Source organism: Biomphalaria glabrata, chromosome 12 (genome assembly GCF_947242115.1).
Source record: "Biomphalaria glabrata chromosome 12, xgBioGlab47.1, whole genome shotgun sequence".
Classification (NCBI taxonomy): Eukaryota; Metazoa; Mollusca; class Gastropoda; family Planorbidae; genus Biomphalaria; species Biomphalaria glabrata.
In genome coordinates, this window is record NC_074722.1 from 34,516,221 (window position 1) to 34,542,114 (window position 25,894).

At 36.8% G+C, this 25,894-nt stretch overlaps 2 protein-coding genes across 2 annotated transcripts; both read right to left on the minus strand.

Annotated features, from left to right (window-relative positions):
• Positions 1–814: 814 nt before the first annotated feature.
• LOC106070021 (serpin B4-like) lies at positions 815–12,554 on the minus strand. Its single transcript, XM_056005459.1, has 7 exons — positions 11,898–12,554; positions 11,325–11,454; positions 10,976–11,192; positions 10,346–10,476; positions 7,503–7,650; positions 3,122–3,310; positions 815–1,068 (listed from the first exon to the last, which is right to left on the minus strand). Exons 1-7 carry the CDS (start codon positions 12,053–12,055, stop codon positions 869–871), a joined length of 1,173 nt encoding a protein of 390 aa, XP_055861434.1. The 5' UTR covers positions 12,056–12,554; the 3' UTR covers positions 815–868.
• Positions 12,555–14,722: 2,168 nt separating this feature from the next.
• Positions 14,723–25,640, minus strand: LOC106070019 (serpin B6-like). Its single transcript, XM_056005456.1, has 7 exons — positions 25,468–25,640; positions 21,836–21,965; positions 21,503–21,719; positions 19,765–19,895; positions 17,142–17,289; positions 15,859–16,047; positions 14,723–14,992 (listed from the first exon to the last, which is right to left on the minus strand). Exons 1-7 carry the CDS (start codon positions 25,623–25,625, stop codon positions 14,793–14,795), a joined length of 1,173 nt encoding a protein of 390 aa, XP_055861431.1. The 5' UTR covers positions 25,626–25,640; the 3' UTR covers positions 14,723–14,792.
• Positions 25,641–25,894: the final 254 nt, after the last annotated feature.

Genomic DNA, 25,894 nt, shown 5'->3' on the forward strand with positions numbered 1-25,894 from the left:
ACCAAACGTCAGGAGTACAACTCTCGTTAGAAACGACGCGCAATCAGCAGTATAGCATACACAGAACACTTCAGATATTGAACTAGATCAGCGATGCTCAACCTCACTCGGACGGCGGGCCATTTTAATATCCGACACTCAAGTCGCGGGCCACATGAAGAAAAAGGGAATTATACGATAAACCAATTTTTATTAGAAACCCGTGAATTTAGTATTTATATTCATGAGAAGTTTATCCTAAATCATAGAATTCTAGATGTTCGTCTTAGAGACTATAAGATTACGCAAATAAATACCAATATTTTGAGAGGAATCAGAAACGTCGGTAGACTCGTCAGCTGCAACAGAAAATAGACACACATCCGACTCATTTTCTTCTATTTAAGGTAAATAATCTCATCAATCCTCCAATCTAACTATCGCGTCTCAAACCAAGAATTTTGCCTTATTTGTTTGATTTCCTAAAGCTGTTTAAATGTTTATGTTCTTTAAAAAGAGCCATTCTTTCTTTATAAAACAAGTATGTTGGCTTAGTATCGACACCAATCGATTTAATCTATGTAGGGAAAGTTTATTTTTTTAATTTATTATTTGGACAATGGATTTTCTACACTTTGTGTCGACGTTTCGGTGGGCCGGATGGAACCACGTCTCGGGCCGGATGTGGCCCGCGGGCCGTATTTTGGGCATCACTGAACTAGATACTCAGACCAACATTCAACGCAACACACACACACGTTTTGAACTTTAACTCTATCTCAAAAGAACAATAACTGTGTTTTGAAACTAATTATTTCAAAGCAAACTCTTTAGGTTAATGAAAATATTTTATTTTTAGCTTTAATGGAGTTCAATACATTACAAATAATTAGCCTGAAAATTTCCCCTGAAAGATGACCTGTCCAGTTTCTTTGTCTCTCAGAAAGAAAAGGAACGGATGGTCAGCGATAAAGGAAAGAAGTTTTTTTCTCCCAGAAATTTTAGCCGCAGTAGCTGCCGCAGCCACCGTGCCAGACTCCTGGACTTCAATGACAGCCTTGTGAATTACTCTACTGATATAGACTTGAGCTGAAACAAACAAAGAAAGATACAGAGGGGGAAAGAGAGAAAGAGAGAGAGAGAAAGAGAGGAGAGAAAACAGATAAAGAGAAACAAGCAAAATATACAAAACAACTCTTTAAAGAAAACAAAGCTTATCTAAAGAAGGACAACTTCGTCCTTAAAACTATATCTACCAATAAAGTACAAGCTATTTCCCTTATTAGTTAGCAAACAAAATAGTTAAACACCAATAATTAATTGACTTATTAAGTATCTTTACTTATTAATTCATGCTTTGTTAGGTACAATAAATAATTGTTTAAAGTATCAATTTGGTAGGAAAATGCGTGAGGGAGAAATAGCGTTAAAATTTATTTAAAGGGGCTAAACCCAAACAATTTTGCATACATGTGAATACTAATGGATTAGTTTCCCTTGTTGCTATTAAACGCAACAATGAATTACCAGTAATTATTATTTTTTAATTGATTCATGTCTTGTCTATGTCAATGAATAATTGTGCGAAGTTTCAGCTTGATCCGAGAATGGGTGTGGGAGAAATAACGGAGAAATAATGGAGAAAGATAAAGAAAGACTTTAAAAGGAAGGAATTAAGAGGGGTAGAAAGAAATGAAGAGAAAGAAAGAAGAAGAAAGAAAGAGATGAGAGAGAGAAGAAAGAAAAAAAGAAAGACAGAGAAAAAAGATAAAAGAGAGAGAAAAAGAGAGAGAGAGACAGAGATTAGGAGAGATAGAACGAGATAATGAGACAGAGAAAGTGACTACTAAAGAGAAAGAAATAAAGAGAAAGAGATAAACAGAAAGAAAGAAAGTGAAAGAGAAACGATAGAATTGAGAGAGAAAAATAAATAGAGGAAGATAACGAGAATGTCATTAAGAGAGATAGAAAGAGATAAAGAGAAAAAAAAAGGAGAGAGAAAGAAATAAAGAGAATGAGAAAAAGAGAGAGAGAACCAGAGAGAGAAAGAGAATTAGAGAGATACGAGATGAAGATAGAAATTAAGAAAGAAATAGTCACAGAGATAAGGTATAAGATAGAAAGATATAAGAAAAATTTGTTCAAAATACAAAAATAGAAAGAAAAGAGTAAAAAGAGTGGATGAGAGAAAGTGTATAAACGGGGAGATCAAGGAAGAGAAAAAGCAAAAGTAAGAATTAAAGAAATTAAAAAGAGAATTTCAACTTTTCTTTTTCTTTTCTTTTTTTTTTTTTTTGGGGGGGGGGGGGGGGGGAGTGACTAGACAAATTGAAACATAGAATCGAATTTCTTTATTCAGAGATTTGTATTCTTTACATCAGTGATTCCCAGACCTTCCCCCTACCTTTAAGTATTTAGCGGATCAATTTCCTTATTTTTTGTAGAGTTTTTAATTCACATTTCGCCGACTAGTTAATTACTCTAATTGTTCGTAGAACACACATTCAGGCCTCACGGAACCCTAGGGAGCCGCTGTACACAGTTTGAGAAACACTTCTTTACATAAGCCCATGAATCGTCTGCCTCAGCTTAGCAAAGTCTATCCTGAATACAAATATTCTGACCCCACCTTAGACCCAGCTCATCCCCATTCTATCCCTAGGATAGCTCCATTCATGGTTTATTCTTATATATATAAACCTGTTTTGTTTCACAGTTTCAATCAGCTAGTCAGAAATTCTTCCGGCCCGAAGTCCACAAGGCACCATGAAGCTAGTGCTTTGGATTTAGATATTGTCTATGTCAAAAATGGCGAATGTTAACTCCGAATTGTTTAATTTTGCCACGAATATAAAAGTAGAGTGTGAAAATAGGTTTACAATATTTGTGAAAAAGTTTCGTTCTTTAAATGGAGTTGAATTTAGTTTTTTTTAAATATTTTTTAGGGCCCTATGGTTGTGGGAAGGACATACAACGTAGACTACGGTCTTCTCCCTGATCAAAGGAACATTTATACCAAATCGTATCAATATTTCTCAAACGCTTTTGATTTCTATGTGGGATATACATACATACACACGCCTTACATTTCACTTTATACATTAGGTTAACGTTATAAAATAATAATACAATAATCGATTACCTTCTTGAGATAATCCACTAAAATCTGCTAATTCAAATGAAAAAGCTTGAACCATTCCCATATCAATCAAAAAATCATCCAGTTCAATTTTGGTCTCAATTTTAAACTTGGGGATGGCCATTTCAACATTTTCAGTTTTAAGATCAGTAAACAGCTCATCCACCTTGCCAGCTTTCTGTAGCAGAATTTCTATAAAATATAAGTGCAGGCCAAATAAAAAATTATTGCAATTTTTATTTTTTAAGTTAAGATAAGATACAATAATTTATCAGCCCAAACTAAAACAAAAGGAAATTTAGTTTAACTATACCCAGCATAACACATAAAACAATACTAATATTTAATGCTAACACGAACAGCATTCACAACAAACCATACACACACACACACACCCTGGGTTTATTTATTAGTCTATTATGTGGCATTTTACGTCTCGGGAAATGATGTTTTCTCTTTGCAACTTCTTGTGTGACTAAAGAGGCCAATCCTTGATACACACCTGCGGTCGCAGGTAGGGCATATATAATCACCAGACGCCGATGCAGTTTCAACCTTCTTTCTACTACTGTTGTGTATGGAATCTGCAATCCGAGACCTTTCCTTTATGCTCGCTCTCCATGTGGATTTATCCAGTGCCACATTTTTCAAGCTGCTAGTGTCGATTTTGAAGAGCTTCATGTCGCGTTTGCATACATCCGTATGCCTTAAAAGTAGGCGACCAGCGGCTCTCCTGCCATCTGTTAGATCGCCACACAGATTGTCTTGTGGAAGTCCACTGGCATTCTACGAACGTGGCCAAGCCAGCCATGCCATCTGCTGCTGATAGCACAGCGGATGTCCTGGTACTCTGCTCTTCGTAACACTTCCTCTTTGGTTACTTTAATTTGCCATCTTATTTTAAAGATCAGCCTTAGGCATCGGAGATGGAAGACATTTAGCCTTTTTTTTTTCCTGCATTGAGTAGATTGACCATGTTTCACGTCCGTATAGCAAAGTGCTCATCCCACAGGTCCGGTAGACTAAGGTTTCAGTATTGTCATTCAGCTCTACGTTGTCCCACACTCTTTTCTGCAACATTGACATGGCGCCCATTGCTTTGGCTATCCTGTTGTTAATGTCTTGTCACTAACGAAAAATGACATTGACACACTGACTGAACGTGGAATAAAGGAGTTTAAAAATCTTTTTGTTGTAGTCTTTATTCTGTTGCACTGGCACCTTTTCTAAAACCCGCTTTTTCTTCTTTATATCATTTTTGTCTGCTTTCTGGTATAGGGCAATACACCTATACATAACAGAGTATTCTGAGATGGCTTATAATGCTTAATGTAACTTTAGCTTTGACAGAAGGTGGTGGAATAAGTCCGCCGATCGGTTCGTTTGCACTTCCCGATGCGGACGAGGGCCTCCTAGAGTCTAGAGCCACAATGTGGTAAATATTTTATTGGTATTATATAGGCACATAGACAGGCATAAGCAAAACGCAAAGCTTAATGATTTTGTGGAAGAACTAATATTTAATAAAGAAAACTTATGAAGAAATACAATCAGCGAGTAAGAGGGGGGATGTACAGAATGATTTAGGATTTTATGATAACTTTGAAGATAATATCATCACTGGGATGTTGTTTATAAAACTCGTGTATGGTTTACTTATTCGGCTGTCTTTCACTTATCTGTATTCAAGGTTCTCCTTCGGGGTGGGGTAAGTTGAAGCTCCGTTGTGCCGGCAACCAGTTGCTGGTGCCCTGCGGGTAGGCAGGCACTAGTGTGATGAATATGAGGATGCCACGCGGTGGGTTTACTCCTGCGGTAGGTGCAGACCGGTCCTGGGACTTCAGCCTGGATTGCCTTCAGTTCTGGTCGAGAGTGATGTGTAACTCACCCTCAACGGGAATGTGTGGAGAGCTGCTGAGGTCTACCTTCAGGCAACAAAACACGCCAGCCCTGATGTAGGAGGCTATGAGATGAGACGTGAGAGGAGCCTGAATTATTAAACCATACAGGCTGGTTGGCGAGGGTCGTCCTTGACAGGAGCGTCTCCCTCAGGCTATCTAAGATACATGTTTACGATATTTTACTAGGTCTAGTAATAATTGCTGTACAAATAATACAATAATAATATTACGATTACACATATAAATGTACAAGGCAAGGGCATAAATGAGGAGGGAAACAGGGGGGACCATATTACAGGGTTGTAGCCCCTGTGACCTCATTGACCCACAGGTAAACAAGTCCGCGGTCACTCGTGACCATAGGACCGTGACAAGAAGAAGTGAGGAGGGGGGGGGGTAGAAAAGGGCACATAACTATGCAGACCGACAAGCCGAAAATAGTGGGGTAGACACGCGAGACTGATTCTCGGGCCTAAGGATGCATGGTAACAGCACAGTATGTGCATAGCAAAAACAAGCATAATTATAATGTATATATATATGTGGACATATACAGATACATATGCACAGGTAAGGAAATAATCTAGACGCGAGTAGGTCCAGATGAATATGGATATGAATGAATAACAAATGCATAAATAGACATTAGTATTAACTTAGTTGTAGGGTGGATGTCCACCGTTCGGAGTACAGTCAACATTGACGAGTAAATGAGGAACACATAATCATAGAGATTTACAAATGTAATATTTGGAAGCAACCAAGCGTTAACATGGTAATGATACATGAACCTAAATGTTACAGGCGAAGACACACTAAATAATAATGATAAAGTTTTTCCAACTCACCCGCTTTGCCTCACACACAAGTTCCCAAACGAATCGTTGACTTGAGAGTCTTCTGACTTCTCAGTGATTCTGATCTAGAATAGCATTAACCTGACACTTTCGTCTCCGGCTTTTATTGGTTCCCGAGCGGTACGTTAGAGAAGTGACGATCCAATGGCCATCGAGTCTTTCGAATTTAGAATTTTTAAATTGGACCAATCTTTTTATTTGGGGCCCACTCATCTGACTTCTTTAACCCTCGACCTGGGGGGGGGGGAGGCGAAGGAGGATGAAAGCGGAACCATGCAACAATTATCAGGCTGGACCGTCGCTCGATGGCACGGCGGACGGGAGCTATTTGAATAGCCGTGGGCGTTAGGAGTGTAGGCTCAAAGGGATATACGTGGACACCAAATTTTAATTCCCCTGGACTTTACGACCGTGTCAATGCTAAACTAGTGGTTAAGAGGGGGGGGGTAGTTCAGCACTGGTCAATTCTGTATTGAGAAGGGACCCGTTTCGTCACACAGAGTTGTAAAATGCCTTTTCCTAGGAAAGGCGTTAATGACTAAATGTGTCCAGGGCTTGGGCCATTCGCCTGACTGTCAGATCTTGTCAAATCTTCAGAAGGTGAGCATATCATAGATATTCCTTAATCCGTGAAAGTTCACCAGCCAGAAAAATTGTCAACACATTTTAAAATATGTAGTTTGTAAAACAAAACAAACCCCAATTAAGTATGACAAATCTTTTATAACATTATTTTAAAAAAGTGCAAAACCGTTTGCCTATAAAAGTGACAATTATAAACCCAATTTATAAACAACCTCAGCTTTATATTCTACAAATAGTGAGTAGCAGCTTAAAAGGGGTACTCTTTTAGACAAAAAATTCTTGCATATTTAATTTTTAATACGCTATCAGCAAACAAAAATGTAGCAGTTGCTTCAGAACTTTGCAAGATCTAAAGTATATTACCCGATTTCCAATATCCTTTCTAATCTTAACCGGACTGACGGAAGAACAGATAAACAATCCATTTAAAAAAAAAAACAAACAAATAATTTGCGGTTCTTTTCCTTTGGAAGGCCGCTAAATATTTTTAGTTACTATTTCATAATTTTAACACAGAGCTTATTATAAATTATAAACGTTATAAATTTTATACAAAAATAATTATTTTAAAAGTTAAAAAAAGAGCTCAAAAATCTTTTTTTTCGAAAGCAAAATGGTTCGGTTTCAGATGTAGCCAGTAAAAAAGTTTGCAAGCTTCATAATATAATAAAATGCATTTTAATTATTTCTAGTTTGTTTTTTTTAGAAATCTACTATTAAAGACAGACGGACACACAGACTGTCAGACAGACTACACATAACTAATGGATGCTTTTCCTTTATCGCGTGCCACTAAAAAGTGTATGAGGTATTCCATTTTAGTTGTTTTTTTTTAATTATAATGAGAACGCTAAACGGCTATATGATCCGAATGTTTAGTGCAATGGTACTTCTTACAGTGAATAACTTGTAAAAAGGTCATGTTAACAGTCTCGTTAATATACTAAAATGCTATTATAAACAAAATAAAATAAGATTATCGCCTAAAACAAAGTAGATACTGGGTTCTCATTAATACAGCAATCCACAGTTTTGTCTTACCTAGGTCGGTGATGCCATCAACTTCCTGTGGCAGTGCAATGTACAAGGCAAATCTTTTTCCTTTAAAAGCAATCTCGGCTACGTCAACTTTATTGACGTCATCTGTCTTTATGTTTGTTTCTATTTGATATCCACTCATCATGTCAACCTTCAGAAATAGACACATATTTTTATGATGACAAAGCTTTTATCAACTCTGTCTGTCTTTCTTACCGAAAGTTTGTGCACTTTATTTCTCCGACACCCAATCTCAGATCAAGCTGAAATTTTGCACAATTAGTTATTTTACCAAAAAGAAACAATTTTAAAAATTTACCAATTAGTTAATTAACTATTGGTAATAGTTTTATTTTTGGTATCTCAAACAAGGGAAGCGGTGGTTGTCAAGATGGGTTCGCAGGTCTCTCTAGGGTATGACATGCTCCACCGGGTTCCCCACCTCAACGCTGATTATTAACATCCTGTCGGGGTTGTAATTGGCCGAGGCTCGTTTGCTCGGACCCCCCTGACAGATCGTGCGGTTTGCACGCTGGACTGTCGTTCGGATTTATCGAAGGTCGAGGGTTCAAACCCTGCCCGCTCCCATCCCCCGTTGTCCTGCGGGAGGTTTGGACTAGGAAGTAAACTATCTTCAACTCTGAAGGAACATCCGAAACATGTAAAACAAACATTTTAGTTATATAATTAAACAGAACAAAGTAATGGTATCATAGATCAGTTAACAATAAGAGTCCAACTGACAACAGTTTAATGATTGGATGATATAATATGACATGAATGACGAGTAGGTACACAATAATAATCACAATATCAAATACAAGTTAAGCAAATCATTCAACCTAAATTTATCACAACTTAAGCACAATGCAACAGTTCAAGCTGACCTCGCGATGGCCACAAGTCAATGCCATGAATGATAGCCAAGTAACGCATCCCACAGATCAAGCTTAAACTCCAGCAAAGTCCCAAGCCTGCGTTCCTGAACAAGAAAAATATGCATTCCTTGTGACCGCCATTCATAAGATTATAATTCCAACCATTTTAGAGCTACAACATGAAGAAGACAGTAAAATAACCAAACTTAAGTAAAATAACCTAACTTAGCCAACGCTGGGGAACAAAACAACAACAGGGAGCTCCATCCAAAGGACTGCTATCCCTCAAAACAATCAGAGCAATGACGCCTACATAGCGCGTCATTAGAAATATCGCACAAACTATTGTGGTGCACAAAAGAAGACATCGATCAAAGAAACAACTTCAGGTGTGCACGACAGTGGTATAGACGGAATTATTCCCCTTTATAGATTGTCGTCTGAAGCATTAGGGAACACATACGTGAAATAGAAACAATAGATAACTATTAAATCTTCCATTTTCAATGACTCTTCCCTAGTTGAGCAGTTACCGCGTTGGCTTGAGAAGCCTGACAAGGCTTTAGCCCACAAGTTCGAATTCAGGTCGTTCTATTTTTTTTTTAAATATAGGCCTACATTGAAAAAGCGATCCCCCAGATACCCCGTTCTTTCCAACTGGTCCAGACAAGTGATAGGATTATAACGTATTGAAAAAAAACTAAAAGCATGAAATTGCGCAAACAAAAACCAATTGGTAAGAAATATTTCTAACCACACAGATTTTTTTATTATTAGCCTAGAGTCTAGATCAATTACTAATTTAATTACATGACTGAGCAAAACTAATTGATAAACAGAATCTTTATTATATTGAATTTTTCAAAAGTTCTTTTTACAATGTCTTAGTTTGACCAATAGAAAATGAGATTTACTAGAAAGCATATGTGTAATGCAGTAATAAAGATTAATATAACAAACAATCTTTAGATCTGTTAATTCGGTTCAGGCAATCGTAGTCTTTTATTTTTTTCCAATCCTTTTTTTTTTTAAACAAAGTTTATATTAAATCAAGCAAAATACAGGGAACGTTTATACAAGTGTTGTTTTAGCCAACTGCTGTGCATTTTCCAACTTTTATAGAAGTTTACCTTGTTGTTACATGTATACATAGAAATGTTTCGTTTTGCATAATCAAGTAATTGGATAGATATTTTTAATAATGAATATCCTGTAATTATCATTATGGTACTTTAAAAAATCTGCTCATTACCATTTCCTGCCGAATATGTCGATCGTTCAATGCCATTTTGCGAACTGACAAACCAAAGAGCCGGCCTCATAGCGAATTCACAAAATTAAGAGAGAGAGAGAGAGAGAGAGGAAGAAATAGAGAAAGAGTTAATCAGAGAGAGAGAGAGAGAGAGATATCTTATAAAATACAAAAGTTAGTTCAAAACAGAAGATTGTCACGTTCTGTACGTACCTAAGTCCATATAATCATGCCTGTTATCCAATGACTTAAATTCAGCCAAGTCATTGGTTTTCCTGGCTGACTCAAGCAACCCATCCCAGCACTAGGGGAAAAAAGAGCACTTTCACAAACTTGTCCTAGCATATGGAACGAGGAATGTGCCTTTATCTTCGTGTCTTTCCGAGTATTTTATTAGATTGTGTTTTTGTATTTGAAGTTTATGGTTTAATTTTGTATGTATCATCAGATACTAGATTTCACGAGCTAAATAGACAAGTCTGTGAGAGCGATATATTGCGATTTACTGAAAACGAAAAAAAAAATTAAGAGGTTGTAGCAAAAATATAAAACAAACAGACTAGGAAAAAATCAACGGGCGCAGCCGGTGTGAAATGCAAACCCTGAGATAACCTGCCAGACACATAGAACTCGCTGCAAAAGATTCATCTCAGTACGGAGACTTAAGTGTACGGAGAACTTGAAAAGGTAATCGAGGAAATACATTTCGTCACTACCTGTTTGACAGCGCCACCTGGCGTTTGAAAATCTTGCTTTCTTGTTTCTGTTTCGTTGAAAGGTGAGTTCCAGGTGCCGTTAAAAAACAGGGTGTTGACTAGCAGCATCACTGTATAATTATCTATAGTATCTGATTTAAAATAACAATTCAATTCAATTTAACTTTCTTAAAAGAATTCAGCTCTAAACGATTCTAAACACTATTACTATTAAAACTTAATTCTATAAAAATTACTGTATCTTTTTTTTTTTTTTGTTTTGGTTTAAGGTATAACAATAGTTATATCACAAAGTAATCAAAAACCTTTAGCCAGGGAACATTACCAGGAAAAAAGAAGAGAAGAAGGAAAGACAACATTAAGGAACGAACGGGCATAACTTTGAAAGAGATTCTATTTAAGGCAAAAGATATAGAGGAATGGAGAAAGACGGTTGACAGATCTTGTGTGGCGCCTCAATGGCTCAATAGACTTATTCACAAGTGAAGGTGCAGATGGTCAAATTGATTATTTTAATACGTTCGATACAGACGCACACATTTTAAAAAGTTTTTTTTTAAACGTCTCAAAATATGTAAGAAAGTAAAAACTTTTTTTACTTCGGAAAAAATGGTCCAATGAATCTCTAACCTGGTTCTAGTACATCCTTAACCATGTGTCCAGTTTTGACCTCAACGTAATCGTTGATTGTTTTTTCTGGACCTTCGTTGGCGGAGAATTCGAAGTGGTCTGTTAAAGCAAAATATTCATTCGCTGTCTCCTGAATGAACTCTGGCACTATGGGATAGCTAGGATTGATGAAGATGGCGTTTCCGGTGAGAAGTTGAACGTCGGTCTGTGAATTCAACTGTTTCAACAAAACAAACAAAAATAACAACATTGCTTGTGAGAGTACAGCTACTATAAACAAATATTTAAGCATTGATTGTAAAAATTGTAAATATTAATCTTACTAATTGTGAGAGGACATTTGACAAACCTGCTGGATCGTCTCTCTGTATAGAGAATGGACAGATTCACCAAGGGAAGTAATACTTAGCACATTCTTCATCTCAGCTGCAGTGTCTCCCCTTGCCCCAAGGGACGTCATTGTTAAAAGCGAATGGATGCTACAAATGGAAGACATTAAAGTCTAGTCCAAAATGGACAGTTTTAAGGATAAGGATATTAACTATCATGGAATAAAAACTTTGTCATGAAAAGATGTATCAAATAAAAAAAAACTATTCCAAGGAGTTATGCCCCTTTTTGCTGTTTTATTGACTAATCTTAGAGCAAAGAACTAGACCTTTTCCTCATTATGGTCTTAAAATTCAAGTCTAAGACTTTTGGATCTTTAGGCTTATGGAAGTTTCCATGATCTACATCAGCGGCGCAGGTGCCCGCAATTAAAAGTCATATATACAGGATGGTAACAAAAACCCAATCATTTTCTTATAGGAGCAGTAGTATTTATAGATGTTCAGATTACTTGTATGGTGAGTAGGCATTTCCAAAGTAATGCCTGTAAAATAATTTTGTCATGCATGAGAAAAGTTCAAATGTTCATTACCTGTAAGGTGAGTAGACGATATTAGACTCGTTCAGAGCAACTTTCTGGTAAAGCCTTTGAGAGAAATCTGATGAGGCCGAAGACAAAGCCAGCCGTTGTTGTTGGTCAGCACTGACCAGTTGACCAATAAAGGCCAGAAATATAGATAGGTGGATCATTGAGTTACTTTAGAAACTGTAGCCAAAATATAGGAAGAACATTATAGCATAGCTTTTATTGTGTGTTTTTGTTACCCTGATTTAGTTTCAGTTTTATTATAGTTTAATGTCAGTTTTATTTCACGTTTATGTTACTACATTTTCAAATATCATATCAGTTTCCTCATAGAAAAATGTTAGTTTCATGTAATGTTTATGTTAGGTTAATTTTAGCGAAATATGTTCAAGAATATTCCAATGGATATGAGAATGTGAAACTATAAATTGCCTCTTCTTACCGATGCATTGAAAGTGGATTAGGCCGACACAATTCGTGCAGAGTTGCGCCTGTTAAGAGCTGCAGTGATTGGTCAATTAGAACCAGGCCATTCACAAGATTAAAACGTGATAACTAGATAAAAATTATGACGGTCGGTCGAAATGACTTCTATCTCAATTGCCAAACGATGGCTGCCAATAAGAATAGTTACGATTTCAATAAAGGTAGTTTATAACACTACTATCATTAAACGGATATAAATGCACCCAAAATTGAGAAAAAATATTATTTATGTTTTGATTACAGACTAAACATCAAAATTGAAGTATAATATCATTTAAACTGTTGAATTTCCCAACTTGTAATTATTTGATCTAAGCTCAAAATACGATAGACAGCTTTTAAGTTACTATACTTGTCTAACATCATCTACATAAAGCAGGGCCGGCCTTAGATAATTGGAGGCCCTAGGCACAGTGAATTTGGTGGCTCCGAATAAAATATTAAAAAGTAAAAAATAAACAGCGAAAAATTAAAAGTACGCAATTTAGTTAAAACACAGTGTTGTATAGTCCTACGAACACGCCATAGACGTAATCATTTTCATTATTGAAGTAATAACTATATTTCATAAGATAAGATAATAACATTTGGCACCATTTAGTTATTTCTTCTCTAAAACATTTCTTTTCAGTCTCTATATAACAGAGGCCCTAGGCGGCTGCCTAGCTTGCTTATGCCTAAGGCCGAACTGAATATAGATTTTATTATTATCAGCCTCCTTCAGTCGTAGAACCACTCTGGTTCATCTCGAACACTTTTTTATGTAGCTGTGAAGCCCTATTTTGGAGAGACACTCCCGTCCACATATATTGCAGGTCAAGGTGGCTTTCGCTTTGGTGGTAGAGGAGCTGGCCATTTTCTGTGTGGCACGCTTTTCTTCAAGAGTCGAGGCCCATGTTTTCTCGCTGTCCATAGCTTTCTTGGTCACCGTCTCTCTCCAACTAGTGCGGTCTAAGGCTATGTCTTCCCAATGGTCAGTATCAATGTTTACAGATTTTAAATCCCGTTTTATCACATCAACGTAACGGAGGTGGGGGCGTCCAGTTTTTCTTGAGCCTGACTCAAGTTGCCCGTACAGAATGATTTTCGGGATGCGATTGTCCTCCATCCGGCGAACATGTTCGAGCCAGCGCAGGCGGCGTTGCCTGAGAACTATAAAGATTTGTTCTAAATACACGAATGAAACATACGTTTTAAATTGTAACGTTTTGATGTGCACAGAATTTGTTTTCAAACAAAAAAAAACTTCCAAAACACAAGCTCGTATTTAACGAGCGACAGTGAGTGTTGAGGCACGTGATCTCGTTAACCAATCAAAGAGACGCGTGTAATTAGAATTGATCCCCAAGTCAGTTGGTCAACAGCTGCGATTAATGTAAAGGACTCTTAAGAGTAAACACGTTTCTCTCCCTTTTACTTTATCTGTTGACCATAGCAATACTTATAGACAGTGGTGTAGCTAGGGTATATGATGCCCAGTGCGGTAGTTCGTCGTGACGCCCCCCTTCCCTTCTAATAAAAACGTCCTTTTTACAGTTAATACTGGGGCCAAAAATCCAAGGTAGGTGACAAAAATGAAGACCGCATAGCAACTAGCAATCCGTTTCTTCAGGCCCTGTTCTAGTCAATGTCTAGACTAGACTATAATTTCTGAAAATGAATCTATAACTTTCTCAACGTCTTCTCCTCTGGCGACCTTTGTAAGTGACGTCCAGGCTGTCTCGTTCTGAAAAGACCTGCAAACAGAAGCCCTCTTCTATGATAGTTAAAGCAAGTTGGCGCCTTAACTGGTCTTTAAAGCGTTTCCGAAGGGCACCTCTATTACGCCGACCACCCTATCAGCTCAATAACGTATGCCAAAAAAGGCGAAATAGAAAAAATCCTTTAAAATAAAACAAGTAAGACTTATTAAGGGGAAGAACTCCAACTTTCAAATATTATATATGTAGAAGTTGTTTCCCTTTTTCAGTAAAATAGATAATAGTTAAAAGTTTCAACTTGATCTGATAATAGGTGTGTGAGAATTAACGTGTACAATTATTTTAGGGTACAAAACCAGACATATTTCATCATATCTGTGAATACTGAAGTATTAATTTCCTTTCTTGGTTTCAAACAAAATAATTAATAACCAGTAATTAATTGACTAATTGTTTAATTTAAAAAATGATTTATACATTGCCAAAGCCAATGAACAATTGCGCAAAGTTTCAAATTTTGCCCTAAATGGTTTTGTGAAAAACAACGCTTTCAAACTTTTTACCATACAGACAGAGTGAGTTGATGTAAGCTTAGCAAAAAGGAACTAAAACAAAGTTTTGACAAAAATAAAGAATTTTCAAGTGAACTTTGTATGTTAAAGAGAATTTATTGTTTTCTTAGATTAATTCATTACAAACAATTAGCCTAAATATTTCAGCCTGAAAATCTCCCCTGGAAGAGTATCTGTCCTGTCTCATTGTCTCTCAGAAAGTAAAGGAACGGATGGTCAGCTATGAAGGGAACTATAACAGGTATCGATCTAGAAGAAGCCTCGCCAACAGTAACTGCTGCTGCGACTGTGCCAGATTCCTGGACATCAATGACCGCCTGATGTATGACCCTACTGATGTAGACTGTAAGACAGATGTTTTTTTTTTTATTAATTGAATTTGGAGAGAATACGAAACCAATACAACATGCGTTTTTATTTATTTTTTTATTTGTAAAGAACATTTCTTGTGTTCATTAAAATCAAAACTAGGGAGAGATAGCAAGGCAGGCTGGAACAGAGACAGAGACAGACAGACAAAAAGAAAGACAGAGAGCGGCAGAGGCAGAGACTCGTGGACAGAGAGAGACATTCAGAGAGAGGCAGAGAAAGAGACAGAGAGAGAGAGACATCGAGAAAACTTTAGTTCTATAGAGAAAGATTCACTCAAAACTTTATTTCACTTCTACTCCAACTTGTTTCATTTTATCCCCAGCTCAAAATATCCTTATCCCCAGAACAGCCAATAACTTTCCTCAGCGTATCACACTTTAACTTCTTTCCGAGTTTCATCCAATGCTATCCCCATCTCTGAAAATTCTATCCTCGTCTCTGAAAATTCTATCCTCATCTCAGTAAATACTATCCTCATCTCAGTAAATTCTATCCTCAACTCAGTAAATTCTTTCCTCATCTCAGTAAATTCTATCCTCATCTGAGTAAATTCTATCCTCATCTGAGTAAATTCTATCCTCATCTCAGAAAATTCTATCCTCATCTCAGTAAATTCTATCCTCATCTGAGTAAATTCTATCCTCATCTCAGTAAATTCTATCCTCATCTCAGTAAATTCTATCCTCATCTCAGTAAATTCTGTCATCTCAGTAAATTCTATCCTCATCTCAGTAAATTCTATCCTCATCTCAGTAAATTCTATCCTCAAGTTTTTCCATTCTACCATCATCTTATTTTTTTTTAAGTTACAAAATGAACTCTATCCTATATAGTTACCTCCATGAGATATTCCACTAAAGTCTGCCAATTCTTCTGAAAAAGCTTTCACCATTCCCATATCAACCAAAACATCTTCAAGCTCCAATTTGGTTTCAATTCTGAACTTAGGGATGGTCATTTCAACAGTTTTAAATTGTAGGCCAGTGAAAAGCTCATCGACCTTGCCAGGTTGTTGGAGAAGATTCTCTGCACGAAACAGGTGCAGGACAAAATACATATATTGAAACTTTACAAAAATGTTTAAGTGAAAATTTGCATAAATATTAATTTTTTGTCCAAAACCTTTAAAAAGAGGCATGGGATATTAGATTTTTAGATACTTTAAATTTAAATAAAAATTTCCTACGCCCACAAGATCTTAGTCTTTTCATACTTTTTTCAAGCATTTGTACAAATTTGTCCTAGCATATGGAACGAGGAATGTGCCTTTATCTTTGTGTCTTTCAGAGTATTTTATTACATTTTGTTTTTTGTATTTGAAGATTATGGTTTAGTGAAAACAGTAATCACTCTAATAATGTCAGACTAGCAGTACACACCGGAAACGCACGTTGGTTCGTTCCCTGGCTTTATATTGTTTGTTTTGGAAGGAACACCCCCGTCAAAGCTTATATAAACTCACTCTATATGCCTGTATGATAAATACGTTTGTACACGTTATTCCACCCACAATCAATCCTGGTTTAAGCTGAAATTTCCCAAAATTAATTCTTTTACGCGCCAAAACCAGAATCAACAAAAAGGAATCAATTAGTTCATTATGGGTAATTAATTATTTTGTCTGGTATCTTGAACAAGGGGAAGAAATCGTACTTGACAGATGTGGTGGTATGATTTGAGCTAGAGTTAGTCCCCTTGAAGAATTTTGAGACCCGAGTGAAATATTTTTTTTTTTTTTTTGCATTTAAATAAACGGTCTTGTAAACATTGATCAAGATACCCACTTCTTCCCTCCCCCTTTCACAACTGATCCAGACCAGTGATAGAATCATAGGGCATTGAGAAAGCTAAAAGGTAAGGAAAAACATTTGTAAGTCGTCTAGGTCGATCATGCATATGATTATTCGACACCTGAAAACAAATTGATACAATTACACTCTCTCGCTTTCTCTCTCTCTCTCTTTCTCTCTTTCTTTCTCACACTTTCTCTCTCTCTCTCCTTCTTTCTCTCTCTTTCTGACACTTTCTCTCTCTCTCTCTCTCTCTCTCTCTCTCTCTCTCCTAACATAAACCAAGTCTTCGCTTATCACTAATGCATAAATCCAACAGCAGTGACTTACCTAGGTCAGTGATGCCATCACAGGCACGTGGCAGCGCAATGTACAAGGCAAATCGTCTGCCTCTAAATGGAATCTCGGCTACGTCCACATTATTGACGTCATCTTTCTTAATGTTCGTTCTTCTTTGAGACCCATACATCATGTCAATCTGTAGAGAAGAACATGTTTTTTTTTTCTACAATAGGGAATCACATCACACTTTACTTTAAATATTGTTATTTGTTAGCGCCCCCCCCCCTCCGAAAGGGGAAAAGAGGCTATTAGTTTTGTGTGGTTTGTCTGTTCGTCCGTCCGTCCCGTTTAGATCTCAAAAACTAGAAAAGATAGTGAAAATCATCATAATATTTTAAACTATTCAAAGTTCTGATGCAACGGCTACTTTTTTTCATTTCTGAAAGCGAAAAATCTAATTTTTAAATTAAGTATGCAAGCATTTTTTTCATAAAAATACACCATTTTTACAACTATTCACTATTAATAGTTACAAACATCGGATGCTATTTAATAAGGGAGATGGATATTACCTTTTTTCTTAGAGTGCATTCGAGGGACTTACATTACAAAATGTATGTGCTAATGTCTTGGACTAATTAGGTTTCTCTGGCTAAAAGGTGTAAACCACTTATCAAGGGGGATTGAGTTTGGATCTGTTTCTACTGAAAAACAAACAAGCGTAAACTCTAATAAAGTCTGGTAAACGTAGTGTCGTTGTCTTGTGGCTAGAAAGGGCACTTTTCGACATTGGTAGCGCGGTGGCTGAGTGGTAAGGTGTTTTGATTCCTAACAAGTGTTCCAGGGCTCGAATCCTTGTGAAGACAGTCACTGTATATCTCAAGTTCATTAGGGCATCACCATGCTACACATGACTATAGTTGGGGAAAGTAAAGGTGGTTGGTCGTTGTGCATGACACCCTGCTGGTTTACCGTCGGCCATAGAAACAGATGAACATTACATTACCTGCCTTACAAGAACTGAAAGGGGACGTTTAATTTTTTTAACTGTCTGGCTACATCGTTGTTGTTTTCTAGAAGTGGTTGGAGTTATTTTATTTTCTGGGAGTGGTTGGAGTTATGTTGTTTTCTGGGAGTGGTTGGAGTTACGTTGTTTTCTAGAAGTGGTTAGAGTTATGTTGTTTTCTAAAAGTGGTTGGAGTTATGTTGTTTTCTGTGAGTGGTTGGAGTTACGTTGTTCTCTGGGAGTGGTTGGAGTTATGTTGTTTTCTGGGAGTGGTTGGCGTTATGTTGTTTTCTGGGAGTGGTTGGAGTTATGTTGTTTTCTAGAAGTGGTTGGAGTTATGTTGTTTTCTAGAAGTGGTTGGAGTTATGTTGTTTTCTGGGAGTGGTTGGAGTTATGTTGTTTTCTAGAAGTGGTTGGAGTTATGTTGTTTTCTAGAAGTGGTTGGAGTTATGTTGTTTTCTAGAAGTGGTTGGAGTTATGTTGTTTTCTAGAAGTGGTTGGAGTTATGTTGTTTTCTAGAAGTGGTTGGAGTTATGTTGTTTTCTGTGAGTGGTTGGAGTTACGTTGTTTTCTGGGAGTGGTTGGAGTTATGTTGTTTTCTGGGAGTGGTTGGAGTTATGTTGTTTTCTAGAAGTGGTTGGAGTTATGTTGTTTTCTAGAAGTGGTTGGAGTTATGTTGTTTTCTAGAAGTGGTTGGAGTTATGTTGTTTTCTAGAAGTGGTTGGAGTTATGTTGTTTTCTAGAAGTGGTTGGAGTTATGTTGTTTTCTAGAAGTGGTTGGAGTTATGTTGTTTTCTAAAAGTGGTTGGAGTTATGTTGTTTTCTGTGAGTGGTTGGAGTTACGTTGTTTTCTGGGAGTGGTTGGAGTTATGTTGTTTTCTGGGAGTGGTTGGAGTTATGTTGTTTTCTGGGAGTGGTTGGAGTTATGTTGTTTTCTAGAAGTGGTTGGAGTTATGTTGTTTTCTAGAAGTGGTTGGAGTTATGTTGTTTTCTAGAAGTGGTTGGAGTTATGTTGTTTTCTAGAAGTGGTTGGAGTTATGTTGTTTTCTAGAAGTGGTTGGAGTTATGTTGTTTTCTAGAAGTGGTTGGAGTTATGTTGTTTTCTAAAAGTGGTTGGAGTTATGTTGTTTTCTAGAAGTGGTTAGAGTTATGTTGTTTTCTAGAAGTGGTTGGAGTTATGTTGTTTTCTAGAAGTGGTTGGTGTTATGTTGTTTTCTAGAAGTGGTTGGAGTTATGTTGTTTTCTAGAAGTGGTTGGAGTTATGTTGTTTTCTAGAAGTGGTTGGAGTTATGTTGTTTTCTAGAAGTGGTTGGAGTTATGTTGTTTTCTAGAAGTGGTTGGAGTTATTTTGTTTTCTTTGAGTGATTGGAGTTATGTTGTTTTCTGTGAGTGATTGGAGTTATGTTGTTTTCTGGGAGAGAAAAAAGACAGGTAATTTTTTTTTACATGTATAAAATAACTGAGTTTTTTTTTATATTGTTACTAAACTTTTTATTTGTTTAAGTGGTTTATCTGGTGTATATTTTTATGCAAATTAGTATATTATCGATCTCTAGCGATTTAAGTCATAGTAGATTTCTGGAACATGCTACAAGAAATCAATTTCTGTCCTCAGTCTTAGTTTATAAAGACTTATACATAGTAATAATGCGGATGAGCCGTTACCTGTTTTACAGTGCCACCAAGAAGTTTAAAATCTTGCTTTCTTGTTAGTTCCTCTTCAAAAGGAGAGTTCCAGGTACCATTAAAAAAGAGTGTGTTGACGAGAAGCATCACTGTTAAGCCGTCTATACTATCTAGTAAAGAAGACAACAACGAAACAATGCATTACAATTTTTTATTAATATCAGCTCTAAATAATAATAATAATAATAATAAGGCTTGTCTTCGAGTCCAAAGATTAGTGAGGAATGCAGTATTTCCCGGAGCTACGCAGCCCCAGCTTTGCCATATATATTTTGCTACAACCAGGGCAAGCATAACCATTGTCCGCAGGTGGTCGATTAAGATTTTCTTTTTTCCGTCTGAGTTTGTCCTCGGCAGCGGATTTTCTTTTGGTCTCAAGTGTGTATCCCTCGGCCTTTGTGAGTGACCTCCAGCTGTCTCGTTCTGAGGCCGCATGCAACCAGGTGCTCTCTCTTATATGTTAGTTAAGGCAAGTTGGCGCCTAAGTTGATCTTTAAAGAGTTTCCGTGGGGCGCCTCTGTTACGTCCACCACCTTTTAGCTCACCAAAAAAGACTACCTTTGGCACACGTTCGTCTCCCGTACGGGATTTGTGCTCTGCCAGGCGTAACTGTCGGACAATAAGAAGTGCCTCTATACTGTCCATACCGGAGTTCGTAAATACTATTGTTATTAAAACCTGATCCTATGAAAATTGTTCCTTTTTATTTTTAGTTTAAGATATAAGACTGTTAGTAGTGAAAAAAAATCATATAAAGCTATTTCATTCTATAACATAGAAATATGAGTTCAATCTGCAATGTAGGTAAAAATTAGATCTTTGAGATGTAATTCTTTTATTAAAAAGAAAAAAAACGACATGTACATTGGATGTAAAATGGTTTGTACTGTTAGGCACTTCCGCGGTGTCTAATGCAAATCAACCAACGTAACACTCGACGTAACACTCGACGTAACACTCGACGTAACACTCGACGTAACACTCGACGTAACACTCGACGTAACACTCAACTCAGCACGTAATCCAAGAACATCGGCGAAAGGCCGAACAATTAACCCTTAAAGTGCTGAGCTGTTTGGAATTACAATTCTGATGTTTAGAGGCTAATCTACCAAACGCGTTTAAAGGGTTAACAAAAGTTAGTCGACGCTGTTACTGAATGTCGAACAAGTTTAAAAGCAATGAAGGGAATTATCGAATGTCAGCTAACTCTATACGCTCATAAGATGCTACTTATCTCTACGCCCAGGGAGAAACGTTTTGAGAATAGTGACATTGTTGTCGGGGGCTCTATTATATAACCGCCTGTGAAATGGAGTCAGTCCTTAGGTACCTCAACGGGGGGGGGGGTCCCTATTTCACTAATGGAACTAATCTCATCTAACGACCGTTTCCACCCGAAAGAGACGTTTAGTTTAAGAAGCAATGCCCTGGAAGGCGAAAGTCCTAACCTAACATTTTTTTCAACAGTACCAATAACATATTTCATTGCGTTCAACAAAAGTACACAAAGGTACATAAAATAAAATAAAAATGCATGTCTCCCAAATATGCAACAAAAGAAAACACTTTAAAAAAAAATTAGGCGAAACGTCCTATGGCAGTGTTTCTCAAACTTTGTCCTTGCTAGTTCATTCTTCCAGTAATTCGTGGGGTACCTATTGCGGGTCTCGAGAAACACTAGGGTTCCTTGAAACTCAGTTCGGGAATCAGTTACCTGGTTCTAGTAAATCCTTTATCACGTGTTCCGTTTTGACCTCAATGTAATCGTTGATTGGTTTTTCTGGTCCTCCATCGGCGTTAAAGTCAATGTTGTCGGCCTTAGCCAAATATTTATCAGAAGTTTCTTGAATGAACTCTGGCACTATGGGATAGCTAGGATTGATGAAGATGGCGTTTCCGGTGAGAAGTTGAATGCGGGACTGTGAATTAAACTGTTTCGGAAATAAAAAACAAAAAGAATATTAATTGTGAAAGTACAGCTACTATTAATACGATTAAACCAATTATTCTAATTATTAATTAAAAAAAAAAAAATCAGTATATTAACCTGTTGAATTGTCTCCCTGTAAATCGAATGAACGGAGTCACCAAGGGAAGTAATACCGAGCACGTCCTTCATCTCAGTCGCAGTATCTCCCCTTGCCCCAAGTGAAGTCATTGTCAACAGGGAATGGATGCTACAATTTAAAGAAAAAATAAAGGCTTGTGTGAAAATGGCTGTTGTAATAATATTAACTAACATTTGAAAAAAAAGTGCTTTGGTTATAAGTCAGCCTAACATTGGACTAGAGCAGTGGTCTTCAACGGGGGCGATATCGCCCCCTAGGGGGCGTTTTCGAGATTTTGGGGGGCGCTGAGAGCCAAAGGGGCGGTAGGGGGGCGCTGGGCACAAAATGGGGCGGTAAGGGGGCGCTGGGCATAAAGGTGGAAAGAAGAAACTAAAGGTGCTCTGAAACAGAACAAATTTAAAAATTCTTCAACATTAAAGCTGGGAAACTGAATATAGACAAATTATAGTTAACTTGCTTCTAATTTAATTTTTTCTATTTTTAAATTCTTACTTCTTTTACTGTGATCGGAGAGTATTTATTGTCCTTGGATCTTGCGCGTATAAACGTTTAAGATTTGATCAACAAACTAGGTAATACGCCTTTTAGATTATATCTAGATATGTTAATATATTGATATTAAAATATTAATTGCAAAAAACATTAAAGGTAACATTTAATAGAATAATTTAACTTTTTGAAAACAAAAAAACATTGATTAAATAATTTTACGAAAACTCACTGGGATGTCATGTAACATTTCCTTGAGATTTAGTGAATTGCCACTAGAAAAAAAGTAAGTTCTACTTTGATGGCATTTTCAGATGATTATAAATGACAATTATTAAACATCTGTTACTGACTTTCAAATTGAGTTGCATGAAAAAATAGATTTACAAAACTATGTCTTCAGTAAAAAGAATGTAAACATAGGAGGCACACAGTGGCGTAGCTAGGGGGGGAGGGGGGAAATTGAAAATCCCCCGGGCACCCATTTAAGGGGGGCCCAAATTAGTGCTTTTTAAATTAATTTAATTAAATATTAGCAAAATGCAGCGCCCCCAAAGATGTCAAGCCCCTTGAACCCAAAACGATGGAAATTCCTAGCTACGCCCCTGGAGGCACAACAGAGATGTGGCTGCATTTAAATGTTTCAGTAAATTTCCAAAACTGTGGTCGAAATCGGAATTATGTTTTAGCTTTTCAACATACATGGGTAACCTAAATTTAGTGCGTAACAAAGTTAATGAAGAGACTGGATGTACCCACTAGAGGAGACCTTCGCCTTGCTTTGGCTAACTTAAAGCTTGAAATTTCTAATATTGTCAGACTGCAGGCACAAGGTTACCAATAGCTTAATTTCATTTTGAATTCAGCAATAATAATATTTATATTAAAAAGTAAAACTAAATTTACAATTAAACCTAAAAACAGTAGGCCCTAATATTCCAAAATTTTAGCGGAGACTATTCTTAGGATTTGAAAGAAAGTCTTTACAATTAATTTTTGTGTGTAATCACTGCAAATTATTTGCCATAAGTTTTGCATAATGATAATATTGCCTGTTTTTGCCTTTAATCCCGAAGAGTCCAGTGTTTCACATAACTAAGCAAACCCAACTGCGACCTACATATTTTCCCGAATTTTATGCAGACAAAGCCGTTATATGCTGGCTTTTCTTTGAGTATCAAATGTTTGTCCCGCAGTTCTTGTAAGTGCTCTCGAACTGTTTCTCTCAGAGGCTATCTGCTGACAGAGAATACTGCCAGGTACTTTCCTCTATGCCATTGAGAGCGAAATGGCGCCTGAATACATCTTTATAGCGCTCACGGGGGAGGGGGGCACCTCTGTAACTCAGTCCTCCTCAAAGCTTATCAGTCATAGGCCAAGGAGTTCACAACAATCGCCTTTGGCACGCGGTCGTCTCCCAAGCGGGATAAGTGTTATTGACAGCATAAAAATTAATAAATAGATGATATTTTGTTCAAATTTGCCTTCTCACGCTTCTTTATAACTGTTTTTCTTAGAGGGGGGCGCTGGCGAATTTTTGTTAAGAAAAATTTCGAAAAGGGGGCGGTAGGCCAAAAAAGGTTGAAGACCATTGGACTAGAGTAACACCTTAGGTCAAATCACTAAATTTAGAAAGCTTCAGGACAGAAGACTCAAAAGTAAAGTAGCAATTATCCATAAAACACTGAGCCATAATCTTCAAATACAAAAACAAAATTTAATAAAATACTCTGAAAGACACAAAGATAAAGGCACATTCCTCGTCCCATATGCTAGGACAAATTTGTACTAGTGCAATTAGAGCACGGAACGGGTTGCCTGAGCTAACCAGGAAAACCAGTGACTTGGCTGAATTTAAGTCATTGGCTAATATGCATGACTGAATGCATGACGCGTAGGACGTAACCATCTTCTTTTTTGAAGTAACGTCTGTATTATATAAGATAAAGATAAGATGGACCAAACATGACTGACAAATATGTTATTAGAGGATAAAAACTTCAGTTAGATCTCTTGTCCTAGTTACCATGTGAAATGTAATGATATCGCTGCCTTCTGACTTTTACCTAACCAGACCAAACACTTTATTCCTTTCAGTATACTTTTTCTATTAAACTTTAGTCTTTTAGTCACGATGTTCTTTAAAACAAGAAAGATATTAAAAAATACTTTCCTAAAAAGACAATATCTCTTTTAAACAACTTATAGAGTGATTGTTTTTCTCTTTATAACTAATGAATGTTAGATTAAAAAACATTTTTGACCCGACTCCACCCCCCCCCCCCGAATGTATAGGTCTGCAACAGGTTTAATATACAAATGATTGACCTTTAGATCTAGACTAGATGCGCACAATTTTACTTAACATTAATTTATTTAAATCTTGAGTCAAAAATACCTTACGTTCGGAAATTCCAGAACGTGATAGTCCTTTCAAGAACGCCATTATCTTTTCAAAACGATGTTGGATCTAGATCTAGACCACGTTCTTCAGCCAATTGTAAATTTCTTTCTTTCTTTTATTTTTTACTTTGAAAAAATTTAACAGTCAAACTAGAGTTTTCCCCATGTGGCCAACGAGCTAGAAAATCTTTTCTTACAGATATACATTAACAGTTAATTTTCTTAGAAAATCGTTAGAGCCGTTTTTGAGATCCGTGTCCAGGTTCCACCCTCCAGGTTCCACGAAATTTTGACTTGAATAGAGAATTTTTAAAAACATTTCTAGTTCACATTTGTTTGCTGTATTTGCCAAATTGGGAAATACCTTTATACTCGACTTAATGCTTCCAAAAATTAAGTAAGCTCCCCTTTCAGACCTTGCGAGCTATAGGGTAGATGATGTTAAGTTAATCTATTTCTCTGGCCAACGGTCAACGAGAGTGCCATATGGCCATCAAATGACCAATCGCCTTTTCTTTTCCAAACTAAAGACAGGTACCCATTAGAGTTGGGCGGACTCAGGGGTTACCAATAAATCCCGAAATTCAAAATCCCAGTTTACACAGGTACTCGAACCCAGGACCCCAGGTTCTAAAGCCAAGCGCTTAATCAGTCAGCCAACGTCCCCTATATAAAAAAACAACACTTTTTTTTATTGACTTATAAATGTTCCAATTACCTGTAAGGTGAGTAGACGACATTAGACTCATCCAGAGCAACTTTCTGGTAAAGTCTTTGAGAGAAATCTGACACGGCTGAAGATAAAGCCAGCTGTTGTTGTTGGTCAGCACTGACCAGTTGACCAATGACGGCCAGGATGACGGCTATGACGATCATGGTGACTTTTTTAAACTGTAGCATAAATATATATGTATAGCAAACGAACAATAGCTTTTCTTTCCGTTTAATTTCATCATAACTTTACACAAAATTTAGTTAAAAGTTTAATTTAATATTTTAATTTAGTTAAATTTAAGCTTATTTTCAGTATGAGTTTAGTTCAATTTCATAGACATTTTTGGAGAAAATTTTGTTTAATTTCCGCTTTGTTTCATTTTTATTTCAGATGTTTTTCAGTTTAAATTTTTCTTAAATTTTTTATGTTA